The following is a 26,911-nucleotide window of genomic DNA, read 5'->3' as shown; positions in this document are numbered from 1 at the left end:
AAGACCACTTTTCCGTGGTACAACATACATGTTACTTTCAAATTTAGGTGTATTTCAAGGTACCTCTACCTTGTTATGAGCTAGGGTGGGGGTTTGACTTTAAGGCTTGCTACTTACATTTCTTTGTAACGCATCATTTTAGAGGCACAATTGGAATATTAACATTGATTTGTTTGGTTTCAAATTTTTGAAATGACAACATTATCCGTAGTCGTAATTCTAAATTAAACTTTAGAACTGTCTCTCAAGTAACACGCGTGACTATATTTTACGTACCCAAAATTATAACAATGCGAATTTTAAGCATTTAATATACTTTACATCAACACTCTAGATTTGAACAAATTAGCTATCAATACATCATTTGCATTAAAGGAATTAAAGTGTAAGTTCTTTCTTTGTATCAATGAAAATTCAAAGAAACCTCAAAAATAACATTCACAAGCTATTTCAATCTAAATTTCAAAAGTCAAAAAACAGTTTATACAAGTTTTCACTTCCTTCAAACTAAATTTCAAAAGTCACAGAACAGTTTATACAAGTTTTCACTTCCTTCAAACTAAATGAAAACAGTCACAAAACAGTTTATGCAAGTTTTCACTTCCTTCAAACTAAATTACAACAGTCACAAAACATTATATACAAGTTTTCACTTCCTTCAAACTAAACGAAAACAGTCACAAAACAGTTTATACAGTCAAGTTTTTACTTCCTTCAAACTAAATGAACACAGTCACATAACAGTTTATACAAGTTTTCACTTCCTTCAAACTAAATTACAATAGTCACAAAACATTATATACAAGTTTTCACTTCCTTCAAACTAAATGAAAACAGTCACATAACAGTTTATACAAGTTTTCACTGCAAAACAGTCACATAACAGTTTATACAAGTTTTCACTTCCTTCAAACTAAATGAAAACAGTCATGTAACAATTTATACAAGTTGTTATATCCTTCAAACTAAATTACAACAGTCACGGAACAGTTTATACAAGTTGTTAATTCCTTCAAACGAAATTACAACAGTCACATTTCAGTTTATACAAGTTGTTAATTCCTTCAAACGAAAATACAGCAGACATATATTAGTTGATACAAGTTGTTAATTCCTTCAAACTAAATTACAGCAGTCACATATCAGTTTATACAAGTTGTTAATTCCTTCAAACGAAATTACAGCAGTCACATAACAGTCTATATGAGTTGTTAATTCCTTAAAACTAAATTACAGCAGTCACATATCAGTTTATACAAGTTGTTAATTCCTTCAAACGAAATTACAGCAGTCACATAACAGTCTATATGAGTTGTTAATTCCTTAAAACGAAATTACAGCAGTCACACATCAGTTTATACAAGTTGTTAATTCCTTCAAACGAAATAACAGCAGTCACATATCAGTTTATACAAGCTGTTAATTCCTTCAAACGAAATTACAGCAGTCACATAACAGTCTATATGAGTTGTTAATTCCTTAAAACTAAATTACAGCAGTCACATATCAGTTTATACAAGTTGTTAATTCCTTCAAACGAAATTACAGCAGTCACATATCAGTTTATACAAGTTGTTAATTCCTTCAAACTAAATCACAACAGTCACATAACAGTCTATATGAGTTGTTAATTCCTTAAAACTAAATTACAGCAGTCACAAAACAGTTGCGATACAGGTTGTTACTTTCTTCAAATTTTATTACAACAGTCACAAAACAGTTTATCCTTTCCATAGCCGTAGCGCATTAAAACATGTAAGCGTCTAATTGCCCTTTCACGCTTCCGTAGAATCATCATTTATTACACGAAATTTATTTTGAAAGTATTTCTGAAATGTCTAGGTATGAAGCTTTCACGTACGGAAATATTTGACATCCAAGGCATATACTGTCACTTTTAGACAACATCAAAAAGGACCTTTTGAACGATTTGACTAAGTTCCGAAAATCTCAAAATACCCTTGATCTTAGGATTGTGCAAATATTTTTTCGTAGATGAAAAGCTGACTTGTCGTGTTAGAGCCAAGGTATTTTGAAAATTGACTCCCCATTAGCAAAAAGAAAAAACATGGAATAAGTCCATGTGCATACATTTAGACGGGGTGACCCCTGTGCGTGAACACTGACTATAGACAAATGCAGATGCGACTTTCATTTTCAAGTTTAGCCTGTGTACTTTCATTTTCTTTACTTCCGGGAAAAGCTGAAGAACGTCATTTTCTGTGTTGTCAAAAGCATAAGTATGTCTGGCAAGATTGTATAAAAATGCGCCGGCCCTCCTAAGATTGTACAAATTGTTACATCTTTTAAACTAATTTACAACAGTCACAAAACAATTCATACAAGTTTTTACGTCCTTCAAACTAATTTACAACAGTCACAAGACAGTTCTTACTTCCTTTGCATAAAACGCTGCACCTGAATAAACATTTAATCTGCATAATCGAATTTTAGGCACGTACACTTATCTATTTTACAGGTTGACAAAACAGAAGAATATCACACTTGCCTGATTGCCAATAAACGTTAACAACGTTGAATTAGAAATCTACGGTCTTCGTGATTTTTTTGAAAAAAGGAGTTTTGATTAGTGGTTAATTCATTTGATCGTGTTTACTGAAATATTAGCGGGGATCCCTGATTACATCGTCTTTGTTCACGAATCGTTTGACTTAAAATCTTTTTATACGCATAGCCGGACAAACACGAGCTCGCGCAGAATACTTTGTAGTTTTTGCCATTTTAATGTCTTTTCTTGATTTATTCAGAAGCGACCTAGTAGTGACATACCGGTGAATCTACAGAGAACCAAAGTGGTAGATTTCACCTTTTTCAAAACTGAAAATCACGGGAGGTTCTACGTAAATCTAGCATATGTCTTAAATATTAGTATGTATTAAAAAGAGAGCGCATCACCGGACATTCAAATGTCATGATGTGCGAGTTTTATTGTTAACCAAACGGCTTCCCCGTGATAGAAAAATTTATATATAAAGAAAGATCTTTCGGAAGCATTGTCTGTCGATGTTTTGTCGCGCTCCCATGCTATCAACGCGAAATAATAGCTGGCTCTATTTACTAGATGTATTGAACAGTTCAACATTACTCATGCATTCACCTTTACCACACATATACCCTCTCCAATCATACCCCCGGCACTTGTTACAGCGGAGTTGTATTATAAAGAACTCTAAGTAAGGTCCAATATCACTAAACATTTAAGTTTCTTCCTAATACGAGTAGTCAGAGTTTCAGGACCCTCCCCTCCCCCAACCCACACCCTAAAATTTTCAAAGTTAATGGTGAAAACTTTAAAAGCTGCACTCTCACAGTTGAACAAACAGTATGTACAACAATCGTATTACAACGTACTGCGGCTGCGGGCATCGTGAATCCCAAAAAATACTTGCTGTGTATAATACACTTGTAAAATCAATTCAAGAATAAATGAATTCGCTGCACTCCACTCTCACAGTTCAACAAACAGTACACAACTCATATTATAACGTGCTGCGGCACCGACAATCCAAACATAACTTGTTGTGTATCATAAATTCAATTCAAGGATAAATTAACTCGTCTAAAACGGTACACCCCAAGCCCTATATCTAACATAAAATAAATAAAAAGAATTAAATAAAAGCTTCTAAAAGTGGAGACCTCCTCGTGGTTTTATTTTCGAAGTGATGATTACATTTTGATAGGATTTAGAGTCTTGTTTTTTGTTGTTTTTGTTTTTTTTACTATAAAACGCTAGAAATTCTGACCCCGAGAAACAAACATTTTCCGTGGGAGGCCCCAGTACCCCCAGCAGCAGTAGGAGGATACCCGCTCTCGCACCTACCCCATCTGGACCCCCACCTCCACCTGGAAAAAATCCTGGATCCACCCCCGCAGGTTACCTTATTTTCTCTTTTATATATTTTAGAGCACGACAGAAACTGATGACTACATGCGTACAGACGCGACTTTTTAAGTTTGAACTATGTTAAGATTTAAAGTAGCGCGTCTTTTTACTGTAAACATTGTGAGGGTTTTGATTTCGTGCATCCGGATATTTTATCACAAATAAAACTAATGATTATTGACATAATATTCTTGAGTATGCCCGAGCGTTTGAAGTTTCTTTCTGTCTCTGGATATTAGATGTTTGTCTGTAATTTTGAAAATCCTTGATGTTGCCCGAGTACGCCCACTTCCTTTAGTATTGAAAAAACAACTATTGCAACCATAAGTATGAAATACAGGTAAGACAACTTCTCATACAAGACCAAAGCCCATTCCGGGTCACGGTCGATTTCACCAAAACACCTTTCATGTCTTTTGCACGTGCAATCGGGGCAGATATCGTATGACACGCATTCGATAGATTTCTTGTCGGAGCAGCAGCAGCATGGTCTAAGGTAGAGTACTCGGCAACAACAGATGAAGTCGTAGCGGTAGACACAACAATTCTCGCAACAGTTCTCGCAACATTCGCCGCAGCATGGCTTGTAGATGTGCTTACATGTACCAAGGCGAACATAATTTTTCATCATTTTAATAAACAACCAAATCAAGACTTTCGCCATGGAAATATAATCGATGTGACACTGCCAACTAAAGATTACCAACAGAATAACCTGTGGCAGGTCATCACAGAGAATGGCGAGAGTGGTCTCCATCCATCCATGGAGAATCTGGAAACCTCTGCACCGCGGTTCAGTTTCACTAGGATATTGTTTCTGGTATTCAACAATTGTCTCTCCAATCGTATTAACTATCCGAACGAAGCCGTATGCGGTTCCAATGCCAATAAAGACGCCGAAGGTCGTTGTAAGGTCGAAGGATCCCTCGTCGCATTGGGACTTTAATGGGGATTTTCCCTTCAGACTATTTGCTATTTCTAGAAAACTTAACCAGCCCGGTAATTCGAAATGACCGACCCATGAGCCAAACTGCATCCAGTTAAGGCAAATATCAAGAATGATAAATAATGAAGAGATGATGCGTTTGAAAATAATTCCTCCTATTGAAGGCTGCACCCGTGGGCTGTCATTTTCTGGAAAAAAAGATCAAAACAGTGTATGACAAGTCCATACATTCTGAGTACGATTTAATTGAAATTGTGTTATGAAGCTGCTGTATCTTCTTGAGTTTTTTTTTAATTAAATTTTGATACTTCAGTTGCATTGTCTTTCCAAGTCGGAAAACGATGATGGTCTTAAATAGTACTTAATTTCCTCAGCTTCTCCTGAGGTATCTACATCAATTATTGATTCAGTCAGAGTGCAATAACGACTGGAGGTGTAAAGCTCAAATATGGTGGTGAATTTGTGCCATTCCATCTTTCGACCCGCGACCCCACTAAGCAAAAACACGAGATTTAAGAAGTTTAAACTCGCTTAACAACGGGGAAGTGAGTCTGAAACCCACAAATTAGCTGGTGTGCTACACGCTGTTTAGTGTGTTTTTGGTTCCGCGTCCTTACAATTTATGCTTCGAAATCCTCGTGTTTTCTTTCTTCATACTGACACTTATATTTTCTAAGAAAACCATTTTCTCTCTAGGCTCATCTCAACAGTTAGAGACAGAGGCAAGAGATATTGTGAATTTTTCCAGAAAGTGGTATCAGAGAGGATTAATTTTATGGCCAAGTGGACTCTAACGACTGATGCCAGTCTATTGGCGGCGTCGCGGGGCGAAAAGGCGAAATGGCACAAATCAGCCGCCATACTCAACAGAGTTCAGGATGTTTAAAATGTACTACTGTGATAGCACAATGTCTTTCGTCTGTCACCCGAGCTTTGAAACAGACAACAAAGTATATCTTGTAAATGTGCGTGTAGATTTTTAGTTGGAGCATTATTGATGATAAGACAGTTTCATTTTTTATTTAGCAATTTCTTGCTTTCATTCATGCCATTAGCCATCTCAAACATGATAAACTATGTCGAGACTTAATATACAGTATTAAAATGTATGATAAAAAAGACATATACTTCCGTCGTCGTCCGTCATCAATTTGACTGTTAACACTCCATAGGTCTCTATTTTGACCAAATCTAAATGAAACTTGGTCAAGTTCGTTATTATGTCATTTGTGGTTAAAACTAGGTCACTATGTCAGTTAATGGGAAACCCTTGTAAACACTCTAGGGACCACATTTTCTATCTCAGCTTCATGGATCTTTGTAAGAATGTTTGTCTTTATAGAATTTAAATCATTTTTGAAACTGGGTTACCTGAGATCTTTAACTAGATTACTAGGTCAAATCATGGAGCAAAACCTTGTTACCACTTTAGAAGCCAAAAAAGAGTAAAAATTGAAAAATCGTAGCGGAAATATGATAGATAATGATGTACTGATTTACATAAAACATGGTCAAAATGTTTGTCTCTTTGATATCTAGAGCACATTAAATATTAGATTATTTGTCGGGTAAAACTAGGTCAGGTGAGCGATACAGGACTTTCAGGGCCCTCTTGTTTATAATTTTCAACCAGTGTTTGGAAGATTATATTTTGAGTTGATACCTCCTCGATTACCTAAAAACAACTTAATTAGGAGTTAGTTTAGCACATTTTGACACTTTGCTCAAGAAATTTGAAGAAGTCTATATCGTTTGTATGTAACATTCAATTTTAAGACTATTTTTGAAAAGATTAATATTATGTATCTGAAGCACTGGAATGAATTTACCATGATCAGTCGGCATCGGTGTTGTACAATCTCTCACTAAACGTTTGTCTGCTGGTGCTTGCAGTTTATTTCCCGGATGTTCGTACGGGACATGCGCTGTTAAGGGAGGGGCCATCATAGACTGGACATTTCCTTGGTACATTGGTGATGGTTGCCCCATAGGTTGCATTTGTAAGGATTCATAGCTGACTGAATGCCATCCACTTTCATGAAAGCCATCTTGGGTAGAGTTTCGTTCTCTTGGTCTGGACGGAATGAACTGATCCGCGGGTTCGCCGTGAAAACCTAGAAAACAGAAATAACATTGGAGATTTCCATATTACACGATTAAAGATACCGAGTATTTAACAGTTTACTGGTAGATAACATTATTAATCTTTCGAAGTGCATAATATTTTATTTTTCAGCTCATTCAAAAACTGTATCCCCATTTGTATTCAGCTGCCTAAGGATTCTTCGTCTTGGGCTATATTATTTCATCACCGTGACCAGAAACATTGATTGATTTATTTATTTCAGTATATAAAACACATGGAATGGTACAACACAAATTAAAACAAATTTCAAATATCACAAAAAAATGTGCCAGGACATGTATTCATATACCCAGGATGACACAAAAAAAGGGGAATGTGAAACCCCTTATTCCCATTGTGGTCCTGAATGAATGATGACATGTCCTAGCAAGGCACAACAACTTTATAATGAATGGTGGTAACTTGAGCAAGTTTTTAGCAGTTTAAAAAAGTATCACAGTAAAACAATCACAGTATAATTAGAAGAGACAAATGTAGCTACAAGCTATGTAGAAGATGATTGTTTACTGAAACCTTGAACTGCTGCATGTTTGCAGAATTTTTAACATTATGTGGCAAATTATTCCACAAAGAACAACAATTATAGCTGAATGACTTTTTACCAAATCCCTTGACTTTAGGAATGCTGAAGCATGACCCTTTACTAAACCTGGTATTGTGACTATGAACAGAACTGGCTTTAGTAAAATACTCATTCATGTAAAAAGGGGCAGAACCTGAATGTATTTTAAAAGCATGATTTAGAGTTATTTGTTCCACTCTTCTTGGGACAGGTAACCAGCCCAACTGTATCAGTATGACTTCTTCGATCAAGTCTAAGGACAAACCTAATGATTTTGTTTTGAGTAACCTGGAGTCTTCAGACTCTGAGAAATGCCATAGTACCATACAGAGCAGGCATAGTCAAAATGACATTGGATTCAGGACATGACTAACATTTTCTTAGTGTACAATGATAAAAAAAACTTGTGCTTTCTGTACAGAAACCTAAGTCTTGCATTTGCTTTTTTAATGGTTGATGTGACCATGGTGTCATAACTCAAACATTGATCCAATATAGCACCCAAATATTTAACAGAGCTGGTGTGCTTATAATCACATGCTGAAAACATATCTTACTACAAACTATAATAAAGGAGGAAAGTTTATTATATGCCCCGTTACTTTGCCCTTTCAGCATAGGATTAAATGGTTTTTTTTTTTTTTTTGTTCTCTTTTTTTCTGGCGTTCATGTAAATGTAAACCCAGTCGGTTAACGTACACTGCTTTATACATTATATTATACCTCACATGCTTTTCCCTACATAACATTCGAGCATTGCAGCTGCATGGGTTAACTGAGCTTGCCAACAAGTGTATCAAATTGGTTCTAAGTCGCTTACCTGACCTTGTCTATTTAACCTCTACAAACATATGACAAACTGAATCAGGAATTGTCATATCTGTGGTAAGCAAATAACAAGAGGACCATGCTGGTCCTGAATCGCTCACCTGTCCACACGCAACCCAGTTCATTGCGCAGTTGACCCAGTTTCGAACTTTACCTAGATATCAAAGTTGAACATTCTGAACAATTTTCATGAAGATCCATTGAAACATATGGCCTCTAGGGAGGTCACAAGGTTTTTCTATTTTTAGAGCTACTGAGCTAGTTTTGGACCGCAGTTGACCAAGTTTCGAACTTGACCTAGATATCATCAAGATGAATATTCAGACCTATTTTCATATAGATTCCATGATAAATATCCCCTCTAGAGAGGTCACAAAGTTTTTCTATTATTTGACCTACTGACCTAGTTTTTGATGGCACGTGACCCAGTTTCAAACTTGAACTAGATACCATCAAGGTGAACATTCTGACCAATTTGCATGAAGGTCCATTGTAAAGTATTGGCTCTTGGGAGGTCACAAGGATTTTATTTTTTTAGACCAACTGACCCAATTTCGGACCGCACATGACCCAGTTTCAAACTTCACCTGGATATCATCCAGATGAACATTGTGACCAATTTTCATAAAGTTCCCATGAAAAATGTGACCTCTAGAGTGGTCACAAGCAAAAGTTTAAGCACATACACACGGACACACGGACGACGTAGACCTACTGACCTAGTTTTTGACCACAGTTGACCCAGTTTCAAACTTGACCTAGACATCATCAAGATAAATATTAAGACCAACTTTCATACAGATCACATGAAAAATGTCGCCAGTAGAGAGGTCACAAGGTTTTTCTATTATTTGAGCTACTGACCTAGTTTTTGACGGCACGTAACTCAATTTCAAACTTGAACTAGATATCATCAAGGTATCAAGGTAAACATTCTGACCAATTTTCATGAAGATCCATTGAAAAGTATGGACTTTAGAGAGGTCACAAGGGTTTTCTATTTTTAGATCTACTGATCTAGTTTTAATTCGCACGTGACCAAGTTTCAAACTTTGCCATGAAAAATATGGCCTCTAGAGAGGTCACAAGGTTTTCTTATTATTTGACGTACTGACCTAGTTCTTGATGGCACGTGACCCAGTTTCAAACTTGAACTAGATACCATCAAGGTGAACATTCTGACTAATTTGCATGAAGATCCATTGAAAAGTATTGGCTCTAGAGAGGTCACAAGGTTTTCTATTTCTAGACCTAATGGCCTAGGTTTTGACCGCAAGTAATCCAGTTTCGCCCAGTTTCGAACTTGATCTAGATATCATCAAGGTGAACATTCTGACAATTTTCATGAATATCCATTGAAAAGTATGGCCTCTAGAGAGGTCACAAGATTTTACTATTTTTAGATCTACTGACCTTGTTGTTGACCGCACGTGATCCAGTTTAAACTTTTATCTAGATATCATCAAGGTGAACATTCTGACTAATTTTCATGAATATCCATTGAAAAAAATGTCCTCTGGGGAGGTCAAAATGATTTTATATTTTTTGACCAACTGACCCAGTTTTGGACCGCACATGACCCAGTTTCAAACTTGACCTAGATATCATCAAGATAATTAGCTATTTAGCTATTATTTGACCTACTGACCTAGTTTTTGATGGCACGTGACCGAGTTTCAAACTTCAACTAAATATTATCAAAGTGAACACTCTGACCAATTTTCATGAAGATCCATTGAAAAGTATGGACTTTAGAGAGGTCACAAGGGTTTTCTATTTTTAGACCTACTGATTTAGTTTTAATTCGCATGTGACCCAGTTTCGAACTTTACTTAGATATCATCAAGGAGAATATTATGGCTAATTTTCATGAAGATCCATTGAAAAATATGGACTCTAGGGAGGTCACAAGGTTTTTCTATTTTTAGAGCTCATAACCTAGTTTTGGACCGCAGTTGACCAAGTTTCGAACTTGACCTAGATATCATCAAGATGAATATTCAGACCAATTTTCATATAGATCTCATGATAAATATCGCCTCTAGAGAGGTCACAATGTTTTTGTATTATTCGACCTTAGGCTGTAGTTTTAATGGCACGTGACCCAGTTTCGAACATGAACCAGATATTATCAAGATAAACATTCTGACCAATTTTCATGAAGATCCATTGAAAAGTATGGCCTCTAGAGAGGTCACAAGGTTCTTCTATTTTTAGACCAACTGACCTAGTTTTTGACCGCACATGACCCAGTTTCGAATCTGACCTAGATATCACCAAGTTTAACATTCTGACTAATTTTCATGAAGATCCATTGAAAAATATGGCCTCTAGGGAGGTCACGAGGATTTTCTTTTTTTAGACCTACTGACCTATTTGTGACCGCACATGACCCAGTTTCGAACTTGACCTAGACATCATCAAGATGAACATTCTGACTAACTTTCATAAATTTCCCATGAAAATGTGACCTCTAGATTGGTCACAAGCAAAAGTTTACGCACGCACGGACGCACGCACAGACGGACGACGGACGCCGCGCGATCACAAAAGCTCACCTTGTCACTTTGTGACAGGTGAGCTAAAAACAAGCGCCCTCGTCTGAACAAATTGAAGGTGGACTTTGAAATGATTCTACATACAAAGTTTGATGAAGATCCTTCAAGAAGTTCGTGGGAAGAAGTAGCTTAAAAGTTTTTCTAGTTTTTGCTTTAGCCGTTCCTAAAAGGGACCAAGTGCCCAAAACTGAAAAAAAGACTTGAGAGATTACCTAACAATGACGCTACAGACCAAGTTTGATGAAGATCCAAACAATGGTTCGTGATAAGAAATTGTTGAAAGGTTTTCTCTTTGCTCTAGCGGCCTCTAAAAGAAACCGAGTGCCCCCATTCGAATCAGACTGAGAGTTGACCTTACAATGGTGCTGCTAATCAAGTTTAATGAAGATCTGTTGCGCAGTTTATACCGAATTTGAACAAATTTGAGATAGAACATTACAATTTTACTGCAAACAAAGCTGGATGGCTTCCTCACATGAAGAATTCAACGCCCCGATTAGGGTTCGAACCAACATCGATGTGGGGCAAGTGATTTGAGGTCGGCGACCTTAATCACTAGGCCATGGAGACCCCTAAGAGGCTAAGAATATATGTTTAAATAAATTGTTGACGACGGCCGCCGGACCACCCGTGTATCCTTGGTTCAAAATAATATCACATAAAATTTGACTGTACAAGCAAATATTGTGAAGCCTTTAGTAAAACTGTAAACGTCTGTTTTACACTAACATACCAAATAAAACATATTTCCGTCACAATTTTTCAACTTTTGAATTTTTGAATTGACTTAAAATAATTAAAACTGATTTCATCAGCTTTGAACGAAATCATGATATATTCCAAAAGAAAAGGACATCGATGATGCTTTTTTTCAAATTTTACTGTTATCTGACCCGGAAAAGTATACATTTTTTGGTTATTGCCGTTTTTCAACTGTAGTTTTGTTATATAACGGCGGGCAGTTAACCTATCCATTATTCCTGGATTCTGTACAAGCACTGGCCTTTTCCCTGCACGTAATTGCCAACTTCCCCACATGAATTAAAGGTGGGAATTGAATGATTTCAGAAACAATGTTTTAAACATTTAAAATTATGACGTTTCCCTCATGAAACTGATATCCATTGAACTTGTATTTCTGTAAAGATGTGCAACATTTGAATTTCTATTTGCCTTGTCAACATTTCTAAATGGTTAAATCATTATGTTGAACTTTAGAAATTTTAAATATGTCATATTTTTGACAGGTAAATGTTGAACACATAAACAGACTATTGAAAAAAAATTTCGTCCGCTTAGAAAGCGTTATGGATTTAGATATAAAAATATAAAATATATCTGCAAAAAAAGAACGATCCTGAAGATTGGTTTCATTCATTCGAACATTCGTTTGAAAACATTTATTTTTTTATTACAATGGATTGGTTGAAAAAAAAAGAAAACGAGGTACACTTTGACATGTTTTGGTAAGATTTGAAAAGAAGGCGTCGCTATCTTCACAAATATGTAGTTTAAAATATTTTTTTTTTCTACTGCGCAACGAGCATTCATTGTTAAGACAGAATACTCAGCATGGTTTAAGGTTATATGAACATATTCGATAAGAACACATCCAGATATGCAATTTAGCTTACTCTAAATTAATCTTTTTCGTGACTAAACACTGTCAGTCGCTATTTTCAAAATTAGAATTTGAACGCAATGTAGATTATCCTCGCTCTTTGACAAATTTTTGGAACATGTATTTATTTCAAACAGCAAAAGTACTGGTTCAGAGTACGATGCAAACCCATAGCGAAAGTTTTATTTACGTTTATAGTATGTATAGGACTTTTCAATATAATAATGTTTTGAGAGGTGTTACTGTTTTTAAGGATAAAACTATTTCACAAAACCTGAGTTTGCTACAAAAAAAATGGAAAAAATAAACCTTTATTAAAAGCTATACACGGGAAACATACACTCTGACTAAAGGCAGGCAATACATTTGTGTAAGTTTATTATCTGCAAACAAAATTACTGAAAAGATTAACTTAAGCCGAAAAAAAAATGGGGGAAAGTGGAGACAAGCAAGTGTTTGATATGACTTTGAATCACAAAATGCCGTCCATTTGCTGGTTTATCTACCGAAAAGTGTCAGAAATGCAGTATTAATTTAAAATTGACATGCATATTCGAGGTATTTTGTAAAAGTCAATTTTGTCATGAAGTAATGCAGTTCTATCTTAAACAAACGAGCGAGATACTGTTCTTTATCTTTACTGAAATCCATCCATCATTTTCAGTACATTAAATCCCCACCAAGGTCGAATATCTTTTTTAAAAAAAATACTTTGATTGTTTAAACAAACAGACAAAATAAGATTTATAAAGCTACTCTGACGGAAAGATAAAAACATCTGATAGGCGTAAAATTGATCTGCGGTTTGCAGTGCAAACAGCGTACTGTCTTGCATTTTACAAATCAATTTGCAAATTGCAAACTGCAAACTTCATATCAACCTAACGCCTATATAAACCTTTCCTGTCTATATGTACCTGTGTGTGTGTATGTGCGTGCGTGCGTGCGTACGTGTCATAGTATGCAAAAAAATGTCAAGAATATAAGAAAATCGAAGAAAACAACTTGAGTACAATACTTTTAGATGCACGACTGTGCACGATCTTGTATCCAATTGTTTTAAATATCAAGGATATTATTAGGACTAGCATCAACAATTTACATGTCAAAACAGTTGTTTATTTCTATGTAAGGCATTACATTTTGGTAATTTAGAATCTACCAAAAGTAACCTTCACCAGATGCATGTAGAAATAATTAATCAGTCCAACATTTACAGTAACTTACATAGGTATTGTTATATATGATTTGAAGTACTCCAGCCTCCAAATAAATAATTTAACCTGGTTATCAAAATTGAAGTCACATACCCATGCATGTAGGATGCAATTTTCGTCACACACAGGCTGTAGAATCCAGTCGGCGCAGTATTAGGTCATATGCTTACATTTTTGAAGCATAAATGCGGACGAGGACATTATCTCAGAAACGGGCGGTCACCAGGGTAAAACTACCGTCCTTCCATATGTCAAACCGATTGCTTATTCACATGTTAGTATTCCACACCAAAAGCCAGCTTCCGAACCAACAAAAGTGTGGGACAAAGAAAGGGGGACATTTATTGTCTAGATAAAATAATTTCCAAGTTTTTCAAGATACATTTAGAATAATGTTCAGATTTGTTTAATTTTACTGGCATCATTGGACGTAAACAAAATCTCCTGAATGCAAAAACTGTTGGTAAACTATCATTTGTGGAACAAGTTCTAAGCGATGCATCCACCTTAAGTTGATTAAACCTGAGTAAGCATCTATTATAATAAGAGGAATTTAATTCCATGTGCGAAAGATGTTCAACTGCCTGTGACTGGAATGAAGCTCGACGGACATCTTGTGTCTTCCTGTACCATTATAACACTAGAAAATCACCATATGACCTATTTCGGTGTGACTCGGGGACAGCAATGATAATGTTTATAAGAAGTTTCCCTAAACTGATATTTCCTCTGCTGAGTAGAAGAAAATCCAAACTCATGAGAGAGAAAAATGTAATAACTATATTCTTACCTCTATTATCATTAGCATAATTCCTATTAGCACTCATGTTAGCTAAGATTCGAGCGTGTAAAAATAATGTTGCCTTTTGCAGGTTGCAAATCTTACTGGTACAGCTTTATCTTAGGCGCATTGATAAGAGCTCTACATAATAAATTATGCACTCTTGACATGCTAAGAGTTGTTAAACCACTAGAATGGGTTACCTTTTTGGTCCTCGATTTGTTGTCTTCATTCCGGTTTTTCTTTTTCATAAAAAAACCCTTAAATTTCACCATCATGTCTGACTCATTTTATAAGTATCCGCCATTAACTTTCCATTGATCTTTTTGACTAACGATTTGTTTTGTACCAAGTCAAAAGCCAAAGCCCCTTATCAAATCAACTGAACATTATAATTCGCATATTTGTCTTTTTTGAGCCACACAGAATGGATAATTTCGAATGTGCATTCTCATGTCGCTGTGTACTTCGTCCTTTCACAGACCACCTTGTCAACCTCTTTGTTTATTTGGCATCAAGAGCAAAATACTAACGACGCACTGAAATGGTTTCAGACTGAAATGAATTTCTGTTGGCTGGTGACTGAACTAATGGCCTCGATTGAAAAAAAATGCAACTGGATTCTCTCTTCTGTAAAAGATTATTTACCAAAACTAGGCAAATATTCAAATATTAACTAAACCTGTTAAACAACGTAAATACATAATAGACATACATGTTATCATTCCTTCTTTTGAGAAGGAATAACACAGAATTCTACAGAAGCATTAAATTTTAACTTTACAGACAAAAATATAAGGGAGATTGTCACAGAAATTCAAGTATGATGCCAAATGTAGATTCTCGGAGCATTCAATACCTGCAGTACATCAACTGGAAAAGGTTAGTACAGCTAATATATATAACATTTTATCAGCATTTCTAGCGATTCTTTTTTAGAACATTACACTTGTCTTGAAAGCCTCTCTATACAGGCAAACAATATGGGGAATGGAACCATTGGTCACATGTCTGGGAAACGCTACGGCTACATACTTTCACTTTCATTTTACCCAGCCAGTAGTTTCGACGTATAAACCCGCAAATATCTTTTACCAATCAAGCTCTAATAATGCTATATCTCGCGTAGAAATGACTTTTACTAGGCCTGAAAATTGTAACGTAACACAAACACGAGTCTGAACGTTTTTGATGTTTATTTACACAGTGGAATATTTCGAACATACATTTCATAATTCATTTTGTAACTTCTTCAGTCTGATTTTAACAAGTGTCATATCTAAAACCTAACTTGATATTAATATCTTATTATAAGATCCATTTTCTAGGTCTTAGCTTCGGACTCCAGATTCACACCTGGACTGCCCAGACCCTTTCTGACTATCCCGGATATCTAAAACAGCAATATATAGCAATTCTCTAACATCAGTTATATGCTCTGTCTGACAATTTGACGTATAAAACGTGTGGGTTTGATATAATAAACAATTAAATAAATGCATCATATATTAACTTGACAGAATGTGTACTTGTCATAATTATGTCAAAGCTGGTTAGTACTGTCTAACCTTATATAACAATTTAAAACAAATAAAATAATCTTTGATTATTTTACGCTATTGCACTTTATACTGACTGCATTCGGGTGGACCACGGAGGCATATCCGGCGAATTACTACAATCACAGCTATAGGTATAGGATACTATTGCTGTACTTTTGGTAAAATTGATACATCAGCGTTTTAACAATCGCTTTATATAAAACATTATAATTGTCATTCGGCGTCGGTGTCCACGTTATAGAAATTGGCATGTTAGCAGATTTGTAAGTTATAGCCAAATGGTGACATGTTAGCAGGTTTGTAAGTTATAGCCAAATGGTGACATGTTAGCAGGTTTGTAAGTTATAGCCAAATGGTGACATGTTAGCAGGTTTGTAAGTTATAGCCAAATGGTGACATTTTGTGGTGGAAGGAGACCCAATGTACCTCTCCCGACAATGTTTCAGACACGGAAGCGCATAATGTTGGAACCATCGTCATTTCGGATGGAAAGCTGGCTGGATGGCCTCCTCACATGAAACAATTCTACACCCTAAGAATTTTATTTTGAGATTTTACTATATATAAATGAAACTGAAATAGGCAGTTTCCAACAATCTGATACAATGTTCAGCATATCATAGTGTCTGAATACAAGTTGGATATGTATTCTGTCTGCCAACAATATTCAAAATACTACTAGCAAAAATGTTGTTCTACACAAATACTTATTCTGGCTCATGAATCCATAAAACAATGTTACTGAAATTTAGAATTAAAGCAGACAAGAATAATTCTTTAGCCAGTCATGTTCGCAGCAATGTGATGTGATTACATATTCAACATGTTTCTTATGGTGAAAAAGGACAGAACACTCCCAAACACCTTTCTCTATACCATCCCAAATTTAAGTGGCGGCTTCCACCAACCAGTGTCAAAAGGTATATTTATTTTGAGATATCTACCAGTTCTTAAGACCATCCTTACAACAACCCTTAAATGTTCCAGGCTTTCCACAAAGACAATTACTTCAACAACGTGAAGATATGCAGAAATTCAGTGCTACAAGGTATGCCTTAAAACATTTATTGTAACGACTAAAACAGGATAAAATGAAGTCTGCAATTTAATTAAATCAAGGGAGTGTATGAACACAAATATGCAAAGTTATGGCAACGTGAAAAAACAACAACAACAAAATCTCACATTCACCTGAAGCGATGGTATTTAGCTAGTGTTTGTACCTAATTACCATACCATACCAAAGTACTGTCCCAGAGTTCACGTAGCTAATAACAAAGAAAAGAAGAAACCCTAAGGTCGCCCAGCATGACACCATAGAAAATGTTTCAGGCTCGGTTTAACGATGACTTTGGATATGTATGCTATCGTCTTTGTGGCTTTGTGACGACTGGACAGAAAATGGGTCGTATAAGCAAAAGTGAGATGAACCTGTAGCGATAGTTTTTATAATTGCCTTTCTGAAAAGGCACTCCGCTCCGAGAACTGATGTGATCAACCGAGGCGAAACATACAATTTAATAGTAACACGAACGTTTAAAGTTGCCATGTAGGTGAGAGGAATTTTAATAGCCATATTAGAAATATGCATTTTAACAATTTTCATAGAATAGTGTGTGTGTGTGTGTGTGTGCGTGCGCGCGTGTGTGAGTGTGTGTGTGTGTGTGTGTGTGTGTGTGTGTGTGTGTTCGGTTTTAACGTCTCTTTCAACAATTTTTCAGTCATATAAACGACGGTGTCCACTTGTAGCAGTGAGCACAATGCCCAACTTTATAGTGCTGCCTCACTGGAATATCACGCCGTAGACACGTGGCATGATACCCCACCCAGTCACATTATACTGACACCGGGCTGACCAGTCCTAGCACTATCCCCTTAATGCTGAGCGCCAAGCGAGGAAGCTGCTAGTACCATTTTTTACGTCTTTGGTATGACGCGGCCGGGGATCGAACCCACGACCTCCCGCACTCGAAGCGGACGCTCTATCACTAGGCTACCGAGGCTTATAAGTAGTCTGAAAATTTGAATTACCCGCGTGGACTTACGCAGTTGTCATCTAGGTGAGTGGGACTTGAAATATGTAATATAGCAATTTGCATTGTGGCGGATAATACCTTCCATATATTCGTTTATTTATTTGAATTTATAATGACTATGTACCATGTACACGTCTATGAAATAAACTTCTGTTCTGTTCTGTTCCATATGTCTTATGTACTTCTCTTTCTCGATATCTGATAGTTCTGGCTCCCGTTACAGAAGACGCTATTCTCATTTTTCTGATGGTCGCGACTCTGACGCAGAAAATTTTAGTTAGATTAATTCATAGAAAAAAAGTGTACAAAAATTTACTCGTAAACTGAATAGCGTTAAATTTTGAAAAATCGCAACGATGTTTTAAATATTTGCGTCGTATTTTCTATTCATTAAGAAAACGGTTAACTCTAAAGGGATAAACTTACGCTGTTATTTCACGATAATTGATGTTAAATTCGCATAGTTTGTGTACCACTAGAACGGATAACACGCAAATGATTCAACAATTCAAATTGGATTTAAAAAAAAACATTTTGTAAGTTATTCAATTTAGAATATTTTAATTGCAATCTCTTTTTTGTTTTCTTTTGTTTGTGAAAATGACATTTTCACTGTAACAAGTAAAATTCGCAAAATGCTCGCTTTATCTTTCTCAGGTTTATTAATCCCCCACCACGAAAAGCGTTTTTATGTTATTGTTAACGCTAAAAGGCAAATTTTAACCTGAAATTTTCGCGTTTTCGCATCACGAAATTTGCTCTAAAATTGAAAATCGAATTTGTGCATTTTCTTGAATTATATATTTCAAATCTCTTACAAAAGAGAAAAAATGTCATTCTTATATTTTCGCGTTTAAATGTAGTCCAGATTTGCAAAACGGAAAATATACATTCATATATTTCGCATTTTACAAATTTCTAGCGCAAAAAAAAACCGCTATGTCACTAGCTATAACGAAAAATAAGATCTCATGGCATTGTTAAATGACCTGACAATATATACCCAAAGGTTACAATAAACAATAGACAGACGACGTTGAGAAAATCGTAGAATATTTGATACAGACCCTTAGTACCATTTTTGTCAAGGCCATGCGCTGCCTTTCATTTACACAAATGACTCATTGTAATCAATACCAGCAGTTATTTATTCAGTTATTTTTTTAAACAGCCGTAAAATAGAATACGAAGAGTATAAATATAATGTAGAAAAGTAGAAAAAAAGGCCAATTGTCCGTTATGTGGGCTGATTAAGTTATTGTTTGAGCCTTTCTTTGTGATTTGAAATATGGTTGTCATGAAAAAAGCAAAATGTTTATGGTGTTATAGAATGAAGGGGCGGAGCTAACACTATTAATAGGTTTACGTATCTCTGGTAAAATGAAAATGTCGAAGCTTAAATTATATTGCATAAAATGTGCGGTATGATTGTTTTACAATTTATAATCAAAATGCTGCTCTTCAGAAAAATTCATATAACAGTGAAACAAACCCAACTTTTATTTACACTTCTCTCCGATGGCTTTTTTACCCCTATGACAAGACCAAGATTTTATAATGCCCAATTTTACGCCTAAATAGTCAGTGCGTCTGTACAACTACTTTTTCAAATTATTCAACCCGTAGTGTCTAAACATTCTTTCATAAAATGTAAAGTTTCTAAAGTATTTTGCACGCGAAGATTACTCTATTGAAATTAATTCTAAAAAGAGTTTATTTGTAATCAGTTAACATTTTATGACATTTTTCATTGTTTAATGTACACTTTGTGGGAAATATCAAATACAGTCCGAGGTAAATCTACACTTCTATCAAACATATATCCAAAATAAAATATAATATAATTTTAAGTTTAAGTTTAAGCCATAGTTTTAAAAACCCTGCCCTACGAAATTTTCATTTCTATCTTTGGCGAAACCAGTACGACTTCCCTTGATAATATACATCACGTGAAATTTTACGAGTTTCGAAGAGTCGGGAGGTATATAGTGTTTAAACTGTCCGTCCGCCCGTCACAATTTCTTCTATATCCCCCACCCCACATACAGTTTTCCGCCCATTGAAATGCAAGTTGATATACATCATCAACATGAAGTGGACATGTGCATACTGTCAGTACTGTCGTCTCCGGTTATTTATTTTCTAGAGTTACAGCCCTTTTTATAAACCGAATGCGTCGAAGACCTGTTAGGCATATTGTGTTTGAACTGTTCATCGGTTCACCTCTTACACTTTCTTGTATACTCAACTCTTACAGTTTCCTTCCAGTTGACATGAAACTTGGTATACATAATCCAGTTGGACATATTGTCAGGTCTGTCATGTCCTGTTATTTCTTTCTAGTGTCGCGACCCTTTTTATGCCCCCGTTGTGCAGAAGACCTGGTAGGCATATAGAGATTGAAATGTCCGTCCGTCCGCCCGTCACACTGCCTTATGAACCTGACTCCCCGTACTGTGTCTGTCTGATTGAAATGAAACTTGGTAAACATCATCAACATGAAGTGAACATGCGTATAATTTCAGGACCGGCATGTCCGATGATTGTTTTATAGAGTTACGGCTTTTATTTCGGACTTTGAAGTTTATTACAACTATACCTGTACATTACGTATTTAAATTTTCCAACAGATTCCATCAAATTGACAAGAAACTTGGTTTACATCAATTACACGAAGAGGACTTGCACATATTGTCGGGATTTTCATATCTGGTTATTTGTTTGGGAGTAATGGACCTTTTTATGGACATAAATAGTTTCCGTGGACATTTGTCATACACTGTTGACATTATTCTTGTTTATTTCGTACTTATTTACATTCAGTAGATGCATTAAAGACCTGAAAGTTTGTGTCGCATGCATCTCAGAAAGTATTTTACATAGAGTCATAAAAACTAGCGGTATAGGAATCATGTTCAGTATGTGACTTTGTGCATCTGGGGTTTTGTTTAGGGGTTCATTCAGCCAGACCAGAGGTATGGCCCTTGATTCAGTCAAGAGGACCCAATATTTGTGCCCGACACTTTGCAAAAAGCATATGACCGTGTCATAAAACTGTTTAGAACAGTTATTATACATGCGAAGTAATGAACATGGGTTTTTGTTTGGAATTTCAGTTAGACAGACTATAATTCTGGCTTTAGTAAAAAGTATGCACAAAAAAAAAATACTTGCACGTATATCTACAAATTTGTCTAAGGTCATAAAGCATTAAACAAATGTTTTTCAGCATGTGAAGTTGTGCAACTGGAGTTTGATTAAAGATTTACCCGATCCAATTTCCCTGAAAACATTTTAACTCTTTTATCTTCAAGTTTCTTAATAATGGTTTGCAGTGTCCTTATCCATTACCACTCACCGACAGGCACCGACTCCAATGATATATGAAAGTTTACTTAGCTATATATGGCCGTACAAGTTTAGAACAAGTTACATAACTCTAGCTTATATTTTGTCAAAATTATGCCCCTTTTTAACTTAAAATTTCAGTTAAAAGTTTTACATCAAAAGCAAGTTTCTCAGAAACTAATTGGCCAAATGCACCTAAACTTCACACATGTCTTCGGCATCATGAGGTGGACTCATTTACAAGTAACATAACTCTAGGTTTTGTTGGCATTATGTGATGACCTCTTAAGACAAGTTACATAACATGTGTTCGGCATCATGGTTAGAAGTTACATTACTCTAGTTTCATTTTATCAAAATTCATGTTTCTCACCTTGGCCAAATGTTGAAAGATTTTCCACTCCACACATTTTTTGGTACTCACATGGCAGGTTTCATAACTCTGGCTTACATTTTGTCAAAATTATGCTTCACTGAATTTTCAGCTTCGAAAAGCTTTTGTATGTAAGCTAGTATTATGTGGAAGAGATCCAAATAGTCCAGCGCGCTGTCATTTGACAATACTTGTATGTTCTTAAACTAACTTAAACCTTACATTGTTTCTAAGTATCCCTGATACCCTCTACATAACTCATATCCTCGCTTAGCCATTACATCCCCCTCTCTCTTTCTCCACCATAAAAATGTTTTATTTTCCGACACATTTCTTACACTAACATATGTCTAGTAATGTTTCAAAGTATCAATATATCCTTTATAATATACCTACTTTTCTAACACTACTCCTACACCCTCCTCAACCATAACGACAACGCCCCAACCCCCACCCCCAGCCCCACCTAGGGTCATGAAACATTTTAGGATTATTATTCAGCACGTGACTTTGTACCCCTTGGGGCTTGTTTGGTCTTTCGCTCAGAAAGACCACTGTAATAATTCTTCACTTACTCAAAAATATGAGTGACGTAGTCAAATATGTACTATCTCTGTTGTATTTGACCTGGAGTCATGAAATATTATAGGAATGTTTTTAGCATGTGAATTTGTGCACCTGAGTTTTATTTGGGATATAACCCCCTCCTACACCACCATATAAGAAACTTAAAGTATTTTTCAGTTTATTTCATCTTGTGTTCCTTGGTTATGCTTTGCAGCATCCATACGCCTACCCCCTACCGGACCCTACCCACATTCCCCTTTATGACTCATGCCCCGAACCTAATGTAAGTTTACTTAGGTCTTATACTGTCAAGAAGTAACATATGACAGGAGGTGGGGGCAGTCGCAAAAATAGAAAAAAAAAATAAAGACAGAAATTAAGGAAAATCATATTCATGCCTCCAGTTCAATTACTGGTGTTATACCATATTGTTACTTGGTACACCCTACCCTACATCCAAATTAAATCCCCCTAAAGGTAAAAAACTGAACATTTTTTCTAATCGGTTGCTTTCATTGCTTTATGGGATTTAAACAGTGGAGCGAGCTGTCGTTCCGGCAGCTCGTTCAATATTATAACAGCACTTCTTGCGCCGCAGATGGTGTTATTGCGCGGAGGTTAGTGGCGCTCTCCTCTTTATAGTCGTCATTATTTTTATATGATTTTTTGTTTCTATTGATTGCTTTGAATAAAAGTAGAAGATTTATTGTTATTGCTATACATGTGAAGCGAATTTTGTTATGTAGCATATCGTTGGCCGTAATATGAGCCGTGCCATGAGAAAACCAACATAGTTGGTTTGCGACCAGCATGGATCCAGACCAGCCTGCGCATCCGCGCAGTCTGGTCAGGATCCATGCTGTTCGCTAACAGTTTCTCCAATTTCAATAGGCTTTAAAAGCGAACAGCATGGATCCTGACCAGACTGCGCGGATGTTGGTTTTCCCATGGCACGGCTCATATAAGCTTTCATGAATATGTAATATTAGTATTATAGTTCAACATAAAAAAGAACATATAAACAAATACAATTTCTCTTTTAGATTTTTACCATTTCTCTTTTAGAATTTTGTCAACGATCATTTTGTTCTACGGATGTGAAGAACTTAAGCTTTAGGTCATGTTTAATGCAAATGATTAACCTGTAATAATGTCAAACAGTTTCGTTTAAAATATTTTGATGTTGGCAACTATTGATATGAAAGTTTGCATTAAATATTGTGCCAAAGCTCAAACACGATAACACATAAAACATATAGCATACTCTTAATTTGTTGATCTTGACAATTTACTTAGGAATTCAAAGATATATCATTCCCAAATTTCATATTTGAAAATATGAACAATTATTAAATAATATTAATGTATACATATAAATACCAATTAAAGCTAGATGGAATTTTATTAGCTCTGTCAGTTAGAAGTTATAAGTTCAAAGAGAAGTAAATTAGAAATATTGTTGACATGCTAAGGTTTTATTTTGAAACTTTTTGATAAAAAAAACTTAAACTTTTGTAAGTCATAAAGTTAGTCTGACAAAGTTTTTATATTAAATTAACTTAAATTCAATGTCAATAAAATAAGTATATTAGGCAAGAAATTGAATACCGAAAGAGAAAGACATACAAGTAATCGATGCACGACGTTTGGTCGAAAGACAACTAGTCTAATTAAAATTTAGCCTACTGGTTTCTGGTCGAATACGTCAGCTGGTCTAATAAGACAGTTGGTCTATTTTTTCTTTATAGATGCGACATTTCGTCGATTTCCTTTTTTCTAAAAGATTATCAGATTCGACTTATTGTCGCAGGCCGATTTTGTTTGTTTACCCTATAGGTTAAAGGTCAGTAATTCAAATTACATAAAAGTTGTTTACAAAATGTACTAATTACTGTGTCGCATAATAAGGGTTGGTGTGGCACATTATCTAGCAAACGGACCGAATGTTAGCTGTAATAAAATAAAAGTCGTTTACTGATTCATATGTCGCATAAGCCCTGTGTGTGGCATATTATTCAACGAACAGGCCGAATATTTATTGCAATGAAATACAAAGTTATTGTGCAGCAAACTAACTTTCTGAAACAGCCTACTCTTGGGAGCATGCCATCTTTATTATGTATGCATATGTGTAGTTTTTTCATGGGTGATGGGTATATTTTCTTTTGATTATGGAGTAAGGCTAAATGTATATTGTTGTTTTGATGTTGTCATTAATGATGTGTTTATGGTATAATATACAAGCGTAGAGGAACGCTTTACAGATCATATGGCCGAAACGTGCATAACGTCTCGGGAGCATACGGAATATGCTATTAATCGCATGGAAAGCGATAAGCCTTGATAAGATAAATCAGTGAGCAATGTTAAGCCGCTTAAAAGCGTTGGTCGTTGGGAACGTAAAACACGCCCAAACTTACCCATTCCTCAATATGGGGAAAGGAGTCTGGTAATTTTGCTGACAGCCAGACTTCCGTCTCACTCTTACCTCTTTTATGAAACAGAAGTAAGGTTATGTTAAGGTGCTGCACAATAAGATAATAATTATAAGAATGGGGATACTATATGTACAATCATTACTGTAAGTCATTGAATTATATAGGTACGTTACGGAAAAAGAAATTCAATGTTTAAACTATCAGAAATAACAGATTTAGGAGTATTATGAACAAATGGACATACTGTAAATTTGAGGAATTATTTGGTTGATATTTTTATTGGAAATGGTAGAAAAATCCTGATATCTAGGTAGTAGGTGGGTAGTGTAATTTCCCGAATAGTTATTTGAGGTTAACAGGTAAATGCCACACACGGAGGACGTAGGCTAAACTAAAACGTAATTTAAAAAAAGAAAAAAAAAGAGGTGTGATACATCAACGATTTGCAGAGAATTTACAGAAGCAATTAGGACAGTAATTTTTTTTTTCGACAGTATTACAGTGATTAATAGGACAATGTATAACACTATTATATTTACAATTTCAGATCAGTTGAACAACCGATACTATAAAATAGTTGTTTTTGTTTTACCTGTTGTTGATCATTTTGTTTATGTATCGCATGTGTTGCATAAGTATTGTGTTTTAATCAATGTTTAGGGTTTTGAAGCTATATTTATGTTGAGTTAACAAACATAAGCATATATCATTAGTAATGACAATACGACAGGTAAGACACTTTTAGGTCAATTAATTAAAATCAATGGGTAATGTAAGTGTCAATCAACGTCATTTGTCTTGCCAATTCAAGCAATTTATTATTATTATTATTATTTTTTTTTTTTTTTTTTTTTTTTTTTTTGCCTTTTTGATTTTTTTATTCAAATCGTTTGGCGATTTTATCAGTTAAGATTTTAAGATTTTTCATTTACGAGCATCAAAAATTAACTTAAAATCTTTGTTTTATGGGAGGTAGGGTTTCTTTACAAAACACTTCCTATTTACATAGGTCAATGAATATTCCTTTCAACTAAAGGATGGGACTACGAACGGCACATTAGGTAACATTATTAAGCAATTAACTGGCTAAGAATTTAACTTCATTTAAAATGAACTTAAAATCTTTGTTTCCATGGGAGATGTAAAGAAATTGATATAATTTCTTTTTGTTGAAAGAAAACACACTCTCCTTATATCTTTTCATAAGTTAAGAAACACTTTTCTTACAAAAAGGCGAGACTAAACAGGTTAAGTTCTATATTTCTATTTATTTATTTATTCATTCATTAATATATTCAGTACACTTATCGTCGTATAGTAGTCGCAACTCGACCGCGATGGTTGACCTTAGGCTGATTATTCATATCGATTATTTCATTAGTATAAATAAGGGGTGCTTAGGGTATCCATGTATATTTATAGACAGTAAGTTTGTATACAATGCACTCCTTTTCAATAATAGGTTGTGCCTCATGTATTATAATACAAAGGTCAACCATCGGGGTGAAGTTGCGTCCACTATATAAGTCAGATACAGTTACTCGTTTTTCTTCAAAAGTGTCCTCTTACAGACGTGAGAAGCCGTTTCGCTATGACGAACACCAATTTTATCCTCGGCTTCGCCTCGGACAATATTGGTGTTCGCCCTAGCGAAACGGCTTCTTACGTCTGTAAGAGGACACTTTTGAAGAAAAACTCGTAATGTATCTATTACATTGAATATAATTATGTAAAGGAGAAAAGCCGAAAACTGTCAGAATGGACAAATCGAGGCGCAACGCGCCGAGATTGTCCATTCTTTCACATAATGTCTCGTCAAGATTGTCGTGATATTGTATAATATCTCTATTGTCCTCTTCAAGGCAAATACAATTCATTGATTTGTGTCTCTCTACTAAACTAAAAACAAGTCAAACGGAGTTAATATTAAATTGCATTTAAAGATTTATTGCAATTAAAAGATTTTTAAACATCAATGAAATTCAGTGCTGATTCATGGAAAAGTTTGAAACATTTTTGTT

The 26,911-nt window shown here is 35.3% G+C and overlaps 1 protein-coding gene across 1 annotated transcript; it reads right to left on the bottom strand.

Moving 5' to 3' along the window:
• Positions 1–293: 293 nt before the first annotated feature.
• On the bottom strand, positions 294–14,719 carry LOC128545915 (uncharacterized). The gene is made up of 3 exons (XM_045303463.2): positions 14,576–14,719; positions 6,683–6,967; positions 294–5,041 (listed from the first exon to the last, which is right to left on the bottom strand). The coding sequence occupies exons 1-3, from the start codon at positions 14,610–14,612 to the stop codon at positions 4,143–4,145; spliced, it is 1,221 nt and encodes a 406-aa protein (XP_045159398.2). The 5' UTR covers positions 14,613–14,719; the 3' UTR covers positions 294–4,142.
• Between the last annotated feature and the right edge of the window lie 12,192 nt (positions 14,720–26,911).

The sequence above is a fragment of the Mercenaria mercenaria genome, chromosome 3 (assembly GCF_021730395.1).
Source record: "Mercenaria mercenaria strain notata chromosome 3, MADL_Memer_1, whole genome shotgun sequence".
NCBI lineage: Eukaryota > Metazoa > Mollusca > Bivalvia > Venerida > Veneridae > Mercenaria > Mercenaria mercenaria.
This window is presented reverse-complemented; position numbering and strand designations above follow the sequence as displayed.

Coding starts and splice junctions, on each gene's coding strand:
- LOC128545915 (XM_045303463.2), bottom strand. CDS start 14,612: ATGAGTGCTAATAGGAATTATGCTAATGATAATAGAG. Junction 6,968..14,575: donor TTATGCTAATGATAATAGAG/GTAAGAATATAG, acceptor TCTGTTTTCTAG/GTTTTCACGGCGAACCCGCG. Junction 5,042..6,682: donor ACCGATGCCGACTGATCATG/GTAAATTCATTC, acceptor CTTTTTTTCCAG/AAAATGACAGCCCACGGGTG.